General features: G+C 40.9%; 3 protein-coding genes across 3 annotated transcripts; 1 reads left to right on the top strand and 2 right to left on the bottom strand.

Moving 5' to 3' along the window:
- Nucleotides 1-1084: 1084 nt before the first annotated feature.
- On the bottom strand, nucleotides 1085-3211 carry B0T23DRAFT_448151 (uncharacterized protein; the record flags this gene model as incomplete). Its single annotated transcript, XM_062841034.1, has 1 exon — nucleotides 1085-3211. One exon carries the CDS (start codon nucleotides 3209-3211, stop codon nucleotides 1085-1087), a length of 2127 nt encoding a protein of 708 aa, XP_062689441.1.
- A 1701-nt stretch (nucleotides 3212-4912) lies between these two features.
- B0T23DRAFT_448147 (uncharacterized protein) lies at nucleotides 4913-8120 on the bottom strand (the record flags this gene model as incomplete). Its single annotated transcript, XM_062841033.1, has 5 exons — nucleotides 4913-4936; nucleotides 5020-5635; nucleotides 5691-5837; nucleotides 5902-7855; nucleotides 7913-8120. 5 exons carry the CDS (start codon nucleotides 8118-8120, stop codon nucleotides 4913-4915), a joined length of 2949 nt encoding a protein of 982 aa, XP_062689440.1.
- A 4883-nt stretch (nucleotides 8121-13003) lies between these two features.
- Nucleotides 13004-14184, top strand: B0T23DRAFT_399259 (uncharacterized protein; the record flags this gene model as incomplete). Its single annotated transcript, XM_062838409.1, has 8 exons — nucleotides 13004-13025; nucleotides 13120-13182; nucleotides 13361-13386; nucleotides 13453-13476; nucleotides 13580-13582; nucleotides 13692-13717; nucleotides 14009-14027; nucleotides 14065-14184. The coding sequence occupies 8 exons, from the start codon at nucleotides 13004-13006 to the stop codon at nucleotides 14182-14184; spliced, it is 303 nt and encodes a 100-aa protein (XP_062689439.1).
- Nucleotides 14185-15647: the final 1463 nt, after the last annotated feature.

Raw genomic sequence — 15647 nt, 5'->3', positions numbered from 1 at the left:
TTGTTTTTTTTCTTATCCGTTGTGTATTTGTTCGTTGACTTGGATGAGATAGTGCTTTATCTGAAGCGCAGCAGAATTTGCAAAGCTCGCGATAGTGTGGAAACGATGCCGCGCGTGCGGGAAGGAAGCGACGAGTGCTTCCTAGGTCATTGCTTCATTCGTCGCCTTGGCAGCGCTGTCTGTATTGAAGAATCACCTGCAGGTTGATAGTACCTAGGTACCTGTACACAGCCAGTAGCTACTTTATGTACCTTATCTCATGCATCTTCGATTCCTCCTGCCGTTATCAGAATTGTCAATGTCCATACAAGTACATTGTTGCAACTCCAGTCACGGCGTCGCATTGTGTTGCCAACGACGGCGGACCTACCTTAGGTAGTTGAGCAGACTCCCCCCTCCTCAGTCCTCCCGCGGTCACTCCCGCACCCTGCCCCTGTCAACGAGACTATTAGATCAGAAAAGAGCAAGTCCCCGTCTGTGGTCACCATGGTGTTGTACCGCGATCTACTCACATTCTGTCAGATGTTGAACTCCAACCATCACGAAGTGACTGTCCTGGTAGGGAAATGGGAAGCACGCACAAGCCTCGATTGGTGGGCCAATGAGATGATTACTTATCAGATACCATACAGAATTCAACCGGAGGTTGTTAGTGTGATAACATCGCGCGCCGCCATGAACGGAGACCAACAAGCATCATCACAATGCGACAAACACTACCTACCACAGGGACCAGGAGCACCCGGAATTTGCCTCTGTTCATCTAGAGAAGCCGCCACAAATTGCTAACCAAGTATAATGCTTTTTTTTGGGGGTTTCTTCATTCTAAAGTGACAGGACTAGACACTGAATCAAACCACCCAATCTGAACTAACAGGAAGGAGTTCTTATAACTCCAACCCCGACCGATTAACCCGATCCGATCCTCCGCAAGACCTCCGAAAACGCCGTTGTCGCTTTCCCGTGTCAAAACATAACTAAGCAGAAGGGAAACCTTCCTGCCTCCATCATCACTTCCCTCAAAACCTCAAACCATCCATTCCACTTCTCACTCACTACCTATCTCCCCACACCACCCGACTACTCAAAACCCATCAAACAACCACCCCAACACCCGTCCCGTCTTGCCTACCTCCTTCAGACTCCCATGTCCCCAACTCCCAAAAGGACAAACCACCAACTCACACCCCCCAATGAACTTGGCTGCCAGTTGTGACAGCCCCAAATCAACGTACATATCTTGCTTGTAAGCCACTGCTCTCACTTTCACTTTCGTCATCCCCTTCTCCTCTCCTTCCTCCTCCCTCGCAGGATTTTGGTTCTGCCGAAGGGAACAAAAGTCATACAAAGCCGGCCAGTCGGCCTTCCGCGCGAGAATGTCCGCGGCGCCCAGAAAGGGAGTTAGGGCAGGACCGCCGAGGGGCGAGAGGAGCGGGGCGGGGTGGAGGGTTTCGCCTGTGAAGTAGAACTTCTTTGATGGGATGGTGATGGTGGTGGTGGTGGACGGACGGGAAAGCCAGGAAAAGGCACCTGATGGATGGGACAAGGCGACGTCGATGGCGGCCCAGTCGGATGGTTGGCTGGTTTGGAGGCAGGTGGACGAGCAGTAGATGGCTTCGTGGAGGAGTGCGTAGAGTGGGCGGCGGTGCAGGGCGAAGGATTCGAGGTTTGTGTAGAGGGAGAGGGTTTCCTTCGAGATGGTGCTTTCGGCGTTGCTTTTGGAGGAGGACATGGAGTGATCACCAAGGTCGGAGACGAAGCTGGTTATGAGGCGGTGGAGTTTTTGGTAGGGAAGTGGGATTTTCTTGGGTCCGATGGAGCTGGTAAGTGATATCGGTTCCTCTTCTTCGTCTCCGTCTTCGTCACTGTCCCTGCGGATCACAGGCGCTGACCCGAACGTCCGTCCCAGCGTCATGAACGTCTGGTAAGTCAAGTAACACCCTTTTCTCTCTCCATTCTCGCCATAGAGTTCGTACCCTCTGAATGGCGCAGACTGTCCTTCAACCCCTCCTTGCAACGGTGCCTTATCTCGCAAGTACTCGATGATCGTCCTAACATGCTCTTGGTCTTCCGGGAAGTACTCGTTGAAGTAATCCTCGTTTCGCCTGACGATATGAACGTACGTCTTTTCGTACACCTCGCGTGGTGTCTTACCCAGCGGTGGCATCCCGGCACTGATGTACACTGCTTCTAGAGATCGAGGGAGAAAGGAGAGGTAAGTGGTGGCGACCCATCCGCCGAAGGACTGGCATATAAGTGTCCACTTGATGTTGGTAGCAAGTTCTTTCTCAAGACAAAGTCGGATTGCTTCGAGATCGCGAACAATGTTGTCTTGTCTGAACTTGGCGAGGTAGTTGGCTTTGTCATGGTCAGACATGTTCAGCACTTTGGCCTTGGCGGTTGAATCGAAGAATAAGGGGCTGAGACCCGTTCCTCGGTAGTGGACATAGAGGACTTGGTAGCCTCTGTTGATACAGAACTTGTTCAGCTCGGGAACCTTGCCGGAAGGGTTTCCGTCTCCGGGACCGCCGCAGAGGTAGAGGGTGAAGGGCTTTTGGGGGGATATGGGACTACTTGGGGCATCGGGGGTTGTTGGGTTGGGGTTGGGAAAGCTGTCTACAAGTTCTGCATGAAGGTTCAGAAGAGCATCTTTCTGCGAGGTGCTGTGATGATGATGATGGGATAATGGTACTTGAAACTCCAAAGTCCTGAAGGTATGGCCATCTTTGTTGGCTTGACGTGGTTTGATACCCAGGAGTACAGCAGGTTTGATCCCAGCCCATAAACCCTCGGTTGAAGTTTTCTGACGGCTACTCATACTGACCGAAAGCGGAAGTCTGTTGTCTTTGCGCCTCAGGGGTACAGCTGGTGTGTCGTATTCTCGGTAATCGGTGGTGTGGGTGGGACCCTGGTCCGATCGGTTTCCTTCCGAAAAGGGGTCCTTTGTCGACACTGCCACAGATCGGATCGGGACCACGGGGGTGGTAACGGTGACTGGAGTGTAGGGCTGAATGGCAGGGTAGAGCTTCGGTTTTGCGCACTGTGGGTATAATATGGCTGCTTCTTGAAGCAAAAGAGACAAGTTTTGATAGTCGATATCGAAAGTCGCGGGCAGGTCGTGATCTCCTGGCTCGTCGTATTGCTGAAGAGCCCACGGAGACATTGTGATATCGTGGGACTTATGTAGCCCTTCATCTTTCAGGCTCGCCATCGTGAAGTCGACAATTGCTGGGTGAACAGGTAGCGGGAAGTCAAGGTCGGTTCGTTGGAGATCCTAGGTCTGTCAGGCTGTTCACTCGATCCAACTGTGAACAATGACAGAGGTTTGAACCGGCAGGCTCAAACAAGCTGCCAACGATGGAGTGAACGAGCAAAACTTGGAGGACAACAATGGGACACAACGGCAACGGACTTCTTCCACACGGGAAGGAGACGAGGTTATCAAGTACTAAAAAGTGTTGATCACGCTAGTCGGAGTGTGCAAGTCCATCAGTATCATTGTCCTATGTCAAGCCACCAACAAGGACGGGAGGACGTGAAGATAAACAAAGCATCTCGAGCCGTGTTGCATTTATACCGTACAGTGCTAGTGTCTACTGCATAGGTAGTAGATATCAAGCCCCCATCGTCGGCTCTTTGACTACCAACCCAACCAAACCTGCGGTTGCTTCGGTTCCCAATGGCACAACCTGAACCATGACGAACAAGGGTTCCCCTTCTTAGATTCCCTCGGTCTACAAAAGAAGGTGACCGGGAACATGGAACACAGATAGATGGTGTTCCACCAACATGCACCACGTGGTTGGACCAAGGCAATAACATCGCAGTTGGCCCGACGCCAAAGCCCGTCCATTCACCCTTGTCAGTCCAAATTCTGTGCGACCCATCACTTTGGATCGCGTTGGATTTGGCTGCAACCCTGATGGGTACCACACCCGAGGATATGGATGGGGGGGACACTGGGAGATAATGCCCATGATACCACAGTAATTGGAGGCGAGTTGTTGTTGATCAACAAAAGATAAACAAGATGAAAAGCCTGTCACGAGCGTACGATACACTTTATTCACTTGTCCGGTTGGGCTGTTTAAAACAAAGGAGATCTTCAAGTTAGCCTTCGGAGAAAGTCCCAACTCCCCGATCTCACAGTTCACATCTCAAACCACTAGCCCACTGTGATGAGCTTAGATCTCCCACAGTACACAACCTGACTGGACGTCGTCATTTTGACTGACTGTCTTGAACTTTGGAATATTTTTCAAGCCAATAAACCACCCCGGAAACACCCTGAATTCGGCTCGCCCAGCCATTCACCAAACACTGCTCGCCCGCCACTTTCCTACCTCGACCTATCAAACCCCTATCCTCCCGTAGCATGTCGTGTAACAACGCCCGCCGTGCTTGTGCTTGGACGCCTCCCCCGAAATATCCGAGCACATGGCTTCCATCGCACATCGAAGCACCGTGCCCATGCAACTCTGCCTGATAACTCTAGGAAATGCGAACATCTGTGTGCTGCCGGTGTGCTCTCGCAATGGCCCTGGCTTTCCCAGACCCTGGCTTTGGCATTCCCTTCTGTTATTCCAACTCACACCGAATGAGCATGGCCATCCCCAGCATTTCCCGACCCAACAACCATGGATTTTTTGATGTGCGAGACACATGGGGAGATTGTAGGGTAGTAGTGTGGAAAGGCGCCATCCGCACGGAGAGAAATGCACCGTTTTGTGTGAGATGACGATCTCGGCGGTGTGGTTGTGTGGGAGGATTGTGAAGACGGAGAACGGTATTGGGCTGCAATTGTGTCTCGGTCTGAGAGATTGATACCTGAACTCTGCTCCTAGAGAGCAACTGCTCTTTTCTGACCGACGGCCTGACCGACCGACTGACTGACAGACCCGGTCAGCCGTCTCTAGGCGATGTTGAGCCTGATGCACTGCGGATGAGAGAACAGTACGGGTTAGCAACTCGGGCAAAGACATGGCAAGGCATCCTGAGATGCACCGGGGACAATGTTACCAAGTACTCATCACATCCATTTGACCCAAATCCGGGGTCACCAAAGTTGATGATTGCCTCTTCCCTCACCTCCATTCCTTGTTCGCTCTCGTTGCGATCCCAATCATCTTTTTCGATATCCGCATCCGCCGTCCAATTAACTTCAAATCCCGGACGCACAGAAATCGTTCCATCCTTCTCCGTCCGCTGGACTATTCTGCACAAGAGTACCGCCAGATCAATATGTAGCAGCCACTCGTAGACTTCCTCTCCAATACGCTTGCCAGGCATTTGTTTACAAAGTTTGTAAAGCCAGGCCAGCTGGAGCTTCTTCGCCGGGGTCAGATCGGCGGACGGTTCGAACTCCTCCGTGCCAGATACTTGTCTGTTCAGGATGTAATATACCGTCCGGTGAATCCCGTTCTGCTGGTCGTCGTCGGCCTTTTGAGCTCTGTTGCGCCATGTGGCGAGTCCGTCGAGAAATTCCTTCTCGTAATCGTTGAGAATACTGACTACGTTCTTGGCCGTATTCTGTTCTGCCATCTTGATTGTGCGGACATGTAGCTGGTAGACTAAAGCGATACGGTAGCCGGAGGTCAGTTGATATGCGTCAACGAAGGCGCCACCGCCGCTCAATCTGCATGTTTCTGGTTATTACACATCAATGAAAAGCGGATGTTCCAAACACTCACGTAGCAATGAGGCATGGCTCTGCCTTTGGATCAAAGTAATGGCACCTGTTCTTGCAACTGAACGCAAACTCGCCGCCTTCGTAGTCGAGTCCAGCTAGAATGACCATCAGTCTACCCGCAAGTTTCTTTTCTTCCTCAGCTTGATATCTGGTGATATTTTACGCAATTAGTTGTGTCCATGAAGCGAATGTTTCAGATGAGGGAAACGTACAAGTCGTAGTCTGGGAAAAGACTCTTTTCTCCCCATACCCACATATACTCCAGCTCTGGTGTGAACTTTACTTGGGGTGTCATCCCAAGAACACCTAAGGCCTCTTCCGCCAGCCTCTTGATGTACAGGTTCCACTGTCCGCCTTCATCACCATCATCGTCGTCGTCAGAATCATCACCATCAACCACCATGATGTGGCCTGTGTATGTTGGCGCTTGTTCCTGCTCTGACCCTTGTGCCTTGGACTTTCCTTTCGTGGCTTTCTTTTTGGTCTTGGGCTTTGCCTTGGTCGTCTCGTCTTCCTTCCTCGCACTCATAAAGAAGGTACAGTCGCGTTTGAGGTTGCCAAACTCCCAACCGTTTTGCTTCTTGTAAATCTCCCTTGCCACACCGAGGAGCCTTTCGAGTGCTTCTGGATTGTTCTCCAAGTTCCGCGTGTCGAATTTGTGTTCATTCTCTTCTACATCGTAAACCTTGAAGGCCACATGTTGTATGTCGTCTGGTTGGTCGAGTGTTCTGCAGTAGACAAAGTGCTTTGATGGAATGTTTTGAATCAGGTCCTTGACGGTTTGGTAGACTTCAGCGTTCTCTGCTTCGTTGGTCGATGCCTGGGTTTCTGTCGTGGTGTCGTTGTTTCCTTCCTCATTGATCCCCGTTCCTTCCTGCTCAGCGTGTTCTTCTGCATCTGCACCTGCATCTGCATCCGGAGAATCTCCACCAGCCCCTTCCTCAAGAAACTCCCTCTCTGCACCCTCGTCTTCATTCTCTCTTTCCTCTTTATTTTCTGCCTCATCATCTGTCCCTTCATCTTCAATTTCTTCTGGCTCGTTCTCCACCTCCACCACCACCTCCTCCTCTTCCTCCTCTTCCTCCTCTTCCCCTTCCTCTTCCTCCTCTTCCTCCTCCTCCCCTTCTTCTTTTTCATCCGCTTCTTCATCCTCCCCGTCATGATCAATTGAACTCCCTGAAGACTTCATTTCATCCCGTTCCTCATAGTCCCCTTCCTCAACATCGGCCCTACCGGCATCAGCCACTTCTTCTTCCCTTTCGCTCTCAGGAATCATATCCGCATCTCCATCCTCTTCCCCATCCTCCTCCTCCTCCTTCTCCTCCTCCTCCACATTTTCCCGACTCTCTTCAAGCTCCACCTCCTCCTGGATTGAGCCATCAGGAGCCTGGCACGCGTTGTTCACATCATGCATAGTAACATTTCCTTCTCGATCCACGTGGACACTCCCATCATCCATGTCAAAATCATCGATCTCGTCACCCATTTCCTCCTGTTCTTCTTCGTCATCGTCCTCCTCCTCCTCTTCTATCGGAATATGTCCGTTATGACCAGTTTGGACACTCCCATCGTCCATGCCCTGACCATCAGCTTCGTGACCGATATCATCCTGTTGGTCATCTTCCTCCACCTCCTCCACCATCTCCGACTCCTTAAGTCGCTTTCGCGTTCTGCCTGTTTCTTCCTCTTCCACTTCACCTCCCCCCTCTCTACGCAGCTCCTTCATTGGACGCTTCCTCCCGGACTTTCCCTGCTCCAGCTGCTTCTTCTTTTCTTCGTGTCGCTGCCTTTGACCTTTCTCTTCCCCACCACCCGCATCCTGCCTCTTTTCAGATTCAGCCGAGTTACTCCTCCGTCTAGTTTTGTGTGCTTTGGCCATCATCGCTTCGATATCCATCCTTTTGACCATCGAGCTTTTCTCCTTTATTTTGGTGTGCTTATCGGGTCCGGTTGCCTCTGGCTTTTTTGTTGATTCTTCAGCCACCGGTAATGATGAGTTGGATGTCTCTGCCGCACGAGCAACATTCTTTCTAACTGTGTTTTTCCTTGCTTTTCTTGCGGCTGTATCCTTTCTTAGGGAGGTACTTGGGTCTGGCTTGGAAGGTACGTCTCTGGGCTTGCTGGAAGTAGAAGCCAACGCCGAACTTGTATTGCGGGATTTGCGACCTGGTGAAGCTTGCGCAGTTCTCAGTGAATCGGAAGCGGCTTTTGGCGCTTCTTTACTAGAGGTAGGCAACTCATCTCGTAGAGTGAAAGGAGAAGGTCGTGTTGGTTTGGGGGCGGAGGCTGACTTGGCCGTTGGTTCTTTAGAACCTATCTTGGATGCCTTTCTGACAATAGGCATAATGATTGGGTTTATAGGTTTTTGGGAAGGCGCTGTCGACTTGTCCTGCGCGAGCCGCTGCTGTTTGCGTGTCGTGGCTGGAGCCATGGCTTGTGTCTCTCCGGTACGGGACTTTGAAGAGTGGCTTAGGACCGGAGCTGCTGCCTTAGGGTGTGAGGATGATATGGTATGCTATTCAGATACTTCTCACGGCCAGAATATGTTGTTCTTATATAAATCCCGCCGATACCTCATCTTCCGGGCCTGAGTTAGGGCCTTGATCTTGAGACAAGGACACAAAAGCGGTGAAATAAACGGATGGTCAACTAGTTTCAGAACATATTAATGTTCATTGCAATGCCGCCGTTGGATGCTTTTTTACATCGCCATCCACTTGAAGAATGAGGCCTTTTGCTTCAGGCTTCTGCTGATAATGGCAGGAGCTCTAGTGCCATCTATCACCATCTTGGCTTCAAAGCGCATCAGCTTTGGTGGAGTGTCGTTCATACGGCTCTTGAGCAAAAGAATCAATATTGTCCCTCAAAGACGACCACCATGTAGATGGTTCCTTGGAGTTCCATGCTGAAAGCCAGACTCAAAGTGGGTTTCTCTTGAATGAGAGATAATACAATCTTTGGCGCTTCCACCGTCGTCTCAAGAAAGATCGACCAACAAAAACCAGCCTCAGGGAATTTCCATTGCTGGAACTTCCGATATGATTGTTTGAAAATATTGAAATGGTAAGCATGAGCGCAACAGGGCTCAGCTTTCTTATCCTTCAATAGCGACCTTCATAACGCGAACTCTTACAATGCCAGAATAATCATGATGGACGATGGGCAGTGCTCTCAATGAGGCAAATAAATAAATCTTTATAATGGATTTGCCTCAAATCGTTTCAAATCGCTTGATTTGCCTCATTTCACAGCCAAAATCATTTCCCTCATTTCAATAACAATCTCGGATACCCAATTTTCCAGTCCCGGCTTACAGTAATTATATACTATTATTAGCCGTATTAACCTTAAAATACAATAAAAACGATAGGAAAATTACATAAATCATAACATATGAATTCAAACCTCCTCTACCTTATTCTCCAAACGGCTCTATACCCTTATATATAATAATTTATTAAATGTATTATTATTTAAACTATTTCTTAATATACCTAATATTTAATTCGTAAAGTTGAATACCCTTTTATAATCGTTGGATATTAATAGGATAAATAAATAATCGAATACTATCTTCGCTATATATAGGAACCTCTCCTCGTTCTGCCTCTACTATACTAGAGGGTTAATTACCTATTTAAACTTCTCTTTTAAATAAATTGTAAGTTCTTCTTTAAATAATAGTAGTAATAGTATAATATTATAATATCCCGGCGGCATTAATTAACTATATATAAAGTCGGTTGATAAGGAAGATAGTATTATAATTATAGTAAGTATACTATTATTAATTCGCTTTTACTCCTTCTCCTTCTTCTAATTGGTCTTTTAATAATAATTATAATAGATTGCTTTAAACTAACGGATAATTTTATTAATTTTATCCTTTAATAATTACTATTCGATATATTTCTTTCTATACCTAGGGTAGAGGACTAAAATAATCCTATACAATAAAGTTTTACCTATAAATTCTATATATTTATCGAATTTAGTAATTGCCTTATTAATATTCTATTAGATAAATAGGAAATTAATATTAATTAACGTAGGGAGAGGAAGAGGTTAATTATATTAATTATTAGTAGGTTATTATTATTAATATTAAAAGGAGGAGGGTTAATTAGCGTAAGGAGGTTAATTAGTACGAAAGGGACTACCGTTACAAGAGGGACTACCGCGAAAGGGACTACCGCGGTAAATTTAACTACCAATAAGAAGGGAGGAGACTATTAATTAATAATTATATTATTAAATATTAAGTAAATCTAATTTATACCTATTGAAATACTGTAGTAAATTATTAGTATAGCGGGATTAATTCTATATATTAACTTCTTATAATAGTAATTCACTAATAATATCTTCCTCCTCCTCCTCCTCCTCCTTATTATCGTCGCCGTTATTATAAAAATTAATAATATTAGGCTTCCTAATATAATTAAACGCAATCTTCTCATTATAACGGTCCCATAGTACCTTAAGATTAATTATTATACGATAAATAACGGCTAGTACTATAAGGAAGTACAACTTCCTTTATTTAAAAGTTTTAGTCGTCTTTTTAAATAGTTTAAGTAATTGTAATATAGTATTAAATATATCCTAATTTTTACTAATTAGAATATCCTCGAACGAAATTCTCTTATTAATATTAATATATTAACAACGGTTTTAAATATAAAAAATATCGACCGTATCCTTCAATTTAAATGCCCTTTCAACTATAAAGAAAATAGAATTCTAACATATATTATTATTTTTGAAAAGATTAGTAGTATAAAGATTGGGATTAATAAAAATTTTATTATAATTTTCCCTCTCTTAGGTAATTAAATTCCCTTTCGCGAATTTAGCGAATTTATTTCTATATTAGGGAGAGCGGCGTATATAGTTAATAATATTGCGTAATTTATTAATAGGACCCTACTTTTACTATTTAATTATAAATTTATTATTATTATTAATAATAGTATCGAGAGTTTTAATAAGGCTATAAGAATCCCCCTTTAAGAAGGTTGTTAGGAACGTAGGCGAAAGGTAGGTTAAGGTGACTACGGTCATGGCCACACGTAGGGGACGGCAAGTTAGGGGTCAATCCAAAAATATATTAATAACTACCGATTATAATAAAATACGTTCTATTGAACCTCTTTTATACCTATACAAACTCTATTCCTCCATTAACGAGTATTATAGAACCTTAAATTAATTTAACGCTTCAGTACGGTACCGGATTATCCTTCCTACAAATCCAACCTAATATAAACGTTATTATAAATAATCCTACGCTTCTATTAATAAAGGAGAGTAGCAGCCGCTAAAGTACCTCTATATACGAACTTTTAGCCTCCTAATACAACCCCCCCCTTATAGGTTCTATCCTCGGAATTTTTATAATAAAATACCGGATATTATAGTATTATCGAACGTTATTCGCTATAGCCGCCGACGCTAGATTCCAGATTATAGCCGCTCTACCACCAGCGAACCGCCTACTAGAATATCGGTATTATATTATCTATTCTCGTAAACTCCAAATACGGCTACGAAGCCGGCATTAAATCTAAAGAGTTAACGTTCCGCCCACCAATATATCGGCGCTATAATATCCATTCTTATAAATTCCAAATACAAATATAAACCCGGCATTAGATTTAAAGCGTTAATGTACCGCCCGCTAGAATATTAGTATTATAATATCCCTTCTTATAACTCTAAATACGGATACAAAACCGGTATTAAGCTTAAACGTCTAATATTCCGCCCGCTAAAATATTGGTATTATAATATCTATTCTTATAATATACCGCCCGCTAGAATATTAGCATTATAATATCCATTCTCGTAAACTCTAATACGGATATAAAACTAGTATTAAATATAAAATATTAGTATTCCGCCCGCTAGAATATTGGTATTATAATATCTATTCTTATAATGTACTGTCTACTAAAATATTAATACTATAATATCCATTTTTATAAACTCCAATATAGATATAAAATTAATATTAAATATAAAGTACTAGTATTCCGCCTACTAGAATATCGGTATTATAATATTTATTCTTATAAATTCTAAATACAAATATAAAACCGTTATTAGATTTAAAAAATTAGCCGGGTTCCTAACTATTACTAAGACTATTATTCCGCAAGCGTACGAAATAATAAACCTCGTTTTACCTAATGAAAAATATTATATTAAACTTAAGAATATTAATAAACACCTTAGAATACTAACGTAAATACACTTTATAATTCCTCTCCCTAAACACTCCCCGTTATTTATATTCGCAATGCGGTTTAATACTTTCGCAAAATACCCTTTATTATCTATACCCACTATATAATACCTACGTAATCGAAACCTAAAATTCCTCTCGTAAACTATTCTTTATTATTCGCACTTACTATAACCTATTATAATATTTAAATATAATCCCCCTCCCTATAAATTCCATCCTCGGGACTTTTATTTCCTTCGTCCGCCTCCTATAACTCTATATATTATTTCCTCTATAAACTTCCCTTATTTATATTATTCCTTCTTAATTACCTTTTTATTACCCTTACTTTATTCTTTATATTATTCCTTCCGTTTTAATAATATAATTTTTAACCGTTTCCTCTATTCTCCCTATTATAATTTGAATTATATACTTTCCTATTTTCCGCTTTTTTCTCTTACTTTCTTACAACTACTACTACTACTTACTCGTTCTATCCTTCCCTTTTTAATTATTACCTTTATTTTATCCTTCTATTTACCCCCTCTTATTACTTATATAATTACTTAATATTTTCTTTACCCTACATTATTTTATATTTATTTACTTTAAATTATATTTATTTACTCTAATTTATATTTATATAAAGACCTCCTCCTTTATTTATATAACATCCCTTTTATTTACCTTTTTCGCCTTTCCTTTCTTTTTTTTCCTATTTTTACTTTTATAATTATATCTACTACCCCCTCCCTTAATTCCGTAACCGCCTTACTTACCCCTTTACTTAAATTAGTCCCTACTACGGACGTACGTATTTCTACTATATACTTATATACTAATTCCTATCTTTTTTATAAATCTAATTAATATATTCGCTTTTCCTCCTTATTTTCTTCCTTTTTACTCTATCCTCTCCTTCCTCTTATTTTACGCCCGTAATTAACCTTTAATTAGCTGTTCCTTTCCTATCCTTTAATAATATTCGCCCCCTCGCCTACCTAGGATATAATATCGCTTTAATTTAAATATTCGCTAATACTCCAACCCTAAACTTATATAAAATACTTTATTTAATTAGTATGTATACCTACCAGACTAAAGGTACGCTATTTTCCCTTTATTATCTCCCCTTTTTTTTTTTTTTTTTTTTTTTTTTTTTTTTTTTTTTTTTTGCACTAACGTCTTCTCCTTCCAGAATTCAACGAAAGATCGCAATATTCGCTATCGCTACGCCGCTACATACTCGAAGTCCCCCGCGGTATTTGCAATTTTCGGAACAATATATAAAATATAGTAATTAAAATTATATATTTTACCGATATTAGTAGCCCCCTACCCGCCCCCCTCTTATAACGGTTATATTAATCCGTAGTGGTATTTTAAATTACAATATAAACGCGCTTTATTAATAATAGTCTCCTTATAATATTACTTAGTATATTCCGAATTAGGAATTTTAATTGTAAAGGCTATTTGAAATTTAATTACTATAATATCGGCAATACTAATACTAATATTAATCCAATAGCCCTTATTAGCGGTCCTATTACTAGTAATAATAATTCTCCTATAAATATTTTAATACCGAACTCTCCTACTTATATTACCCCCTCCCCTAATTATAATTAAAATCCTTAGTATTAAATAGTTAATAGAAGGTTAGCGTTTATAAATAGGAAATTAGATAAATTATTAAAGTTTGTAAGGGAAGACTATAAATAAATAATATAAAATAGTATTTATAAATATTATTAATAAATATAATAGTGTACGGGAATATTCCTCCTAAAATCGTAGGTTCTAATCCTATATTAATAATAACGGATATTACTAAAGATTTTTTTATTTAGGGCAATAATAAAAAATATAAATTATATTCTATTTAGCGCTTTATTAATATTCTATATTCAATTAAATTACCTTCCCTTCCTATTTCTCGTCCCTTTTAACGTTTCTACTTTGCATCTCCGCCTTATATTTCTACTTTTATATCCCTACTTTACGCCTTATATTTACATTTTATATTTATATCCTATATTTCTACTTATATTTCTACTTTATAATTTATATTTATATTGTTACAGGCATTACTGCTATGTTCCTGTATATAAATAGAGTATACTATACTACATTAGTACAGTCAGCTATGCAGCTGCCTGAGTACAGTATAGCAGTCACGTGCAGCTATTACGTGCACACATACTATAGACTGTATATTCAGATCTACAACGTACCCTACATAGTTCTCGTATACGCATAGGATTCTCTTCCTATTCCTCGCACAATAATCAAAGTCTTACCTTAGTATTTACTCGCACCCTATAACACTTTATTATACCTTACCTTCGCATTAAAGCACAATAAATGATTTCGGTCGAACTAAGCTTAGTAAAAACCAATATAATAAATTAATTCTCGCGAAATTCACTCTTTAGCGAATCGTACAATCGTTAATAGCGAATTAGAAATTCCAATAATACCGATATCGATTCCGGAGATCGTAGTATTAATATTAGAATAGTAAATAAATATTTAGAATAACGAAGGTATAATTATTATATTGAACGATATAGTACTAGATCTTTTTTCCTATTTTTAACTATTAATAAACTATTAATCCAATCATTTACTTTAATACCCTAATTATTATTTAAATAAAATATTTAATAACCTAAACTATAATAGCAATAGTTAAATTAACCTTACTACAATTTTCCCTTCCTTACTTAAAGGATTCGATATATTATTCGCTATTTACAACAATAACTCTAATATTAGCCTTTAGGTCTCGCTTAATTTCGTAGTATAAGTTAAAAATTACAAAGAAATTATAAAGTTATTATACTATTTTAATAAGAAGATTAAATTATTCAATAAGAATATTACGGCTGAATAAGAAAAGTTTATAAATTATAAATGTAACGCCGAGGCCTACGTTAAAAAGACGAATTAGGAGATAAGCTAAATTACTAACTATATTAATAAATTTAAAAGTATTAAGAAATAGTTCGTAGATTAATTAAAGGTCTTATAGACCTAATACAACTAAATCCTTAAGAATAATATATTCTTAGAATAAAAATTGGCTATAGCCGAGAAGGAGAAGGCAATTTAAGAGATTAGCGTAGTAAAGATTATCGCTAAAAAGGAAATCGATTACTAAAATATCTTTAACTTATTAATTACAATTAATATTATATCTAATAAACTTAAATAAAAATATAGTAATTTACGTATTGTAACTAAAATCGCCCAAGAGGAGTCTATTAAAATATAGGATGATATTAAGACTATCCAAGACGACCTCTACTTAGCCGAAGAAAGTATATTCGTCACTAAAAATAATCTAATAATAGCCTAAAAACAATTTAATATAACTAATCCTAATAGCAGTAAATTCTAAATAACGGCCGAAGAAATCGCGGATAAAAATACTAATAATATAAAATATAATAGCGGCCCTAAAAAATTAGATAAAGGAATTAACTTTAATTCTAGTAATATAGGCGGCGGTTTTAGTAATAGTAGCCCTAAAAGATCGGGTAAAAAAACCGGCTTTAATTCTAATAAAGTAAACAACGGCTTTAGAGGTAGAGGATTCCCCGGCGGTAATTTCCCTAGTAGGGGCTTTTATAATAGAGGTTTCCCCAGAGGTTCTAAAAATCCTAATAGCCCGGGAAATCATTTATCTATAATTAATCCCTAACTTAATTATTATTATAA

This window comes from Neurospora hispaniola (assembly GCF_033458365.1).
Source record: "Neurospora hispaniola strain FGSC 10403 chromosome Unknown B0T23scaffold_8, whole genome shotgun sequence".
NCBI classification, from domain to species: Eukaryota; Fungi; Ascomycota; class Sordariomycetes; order Sordariales; family Sordariaceae; genus Neurospora; species Neurospora hispaniola.
This window is presented reverse-complemented; position numbering and strand designations above follow the sequence as displayed.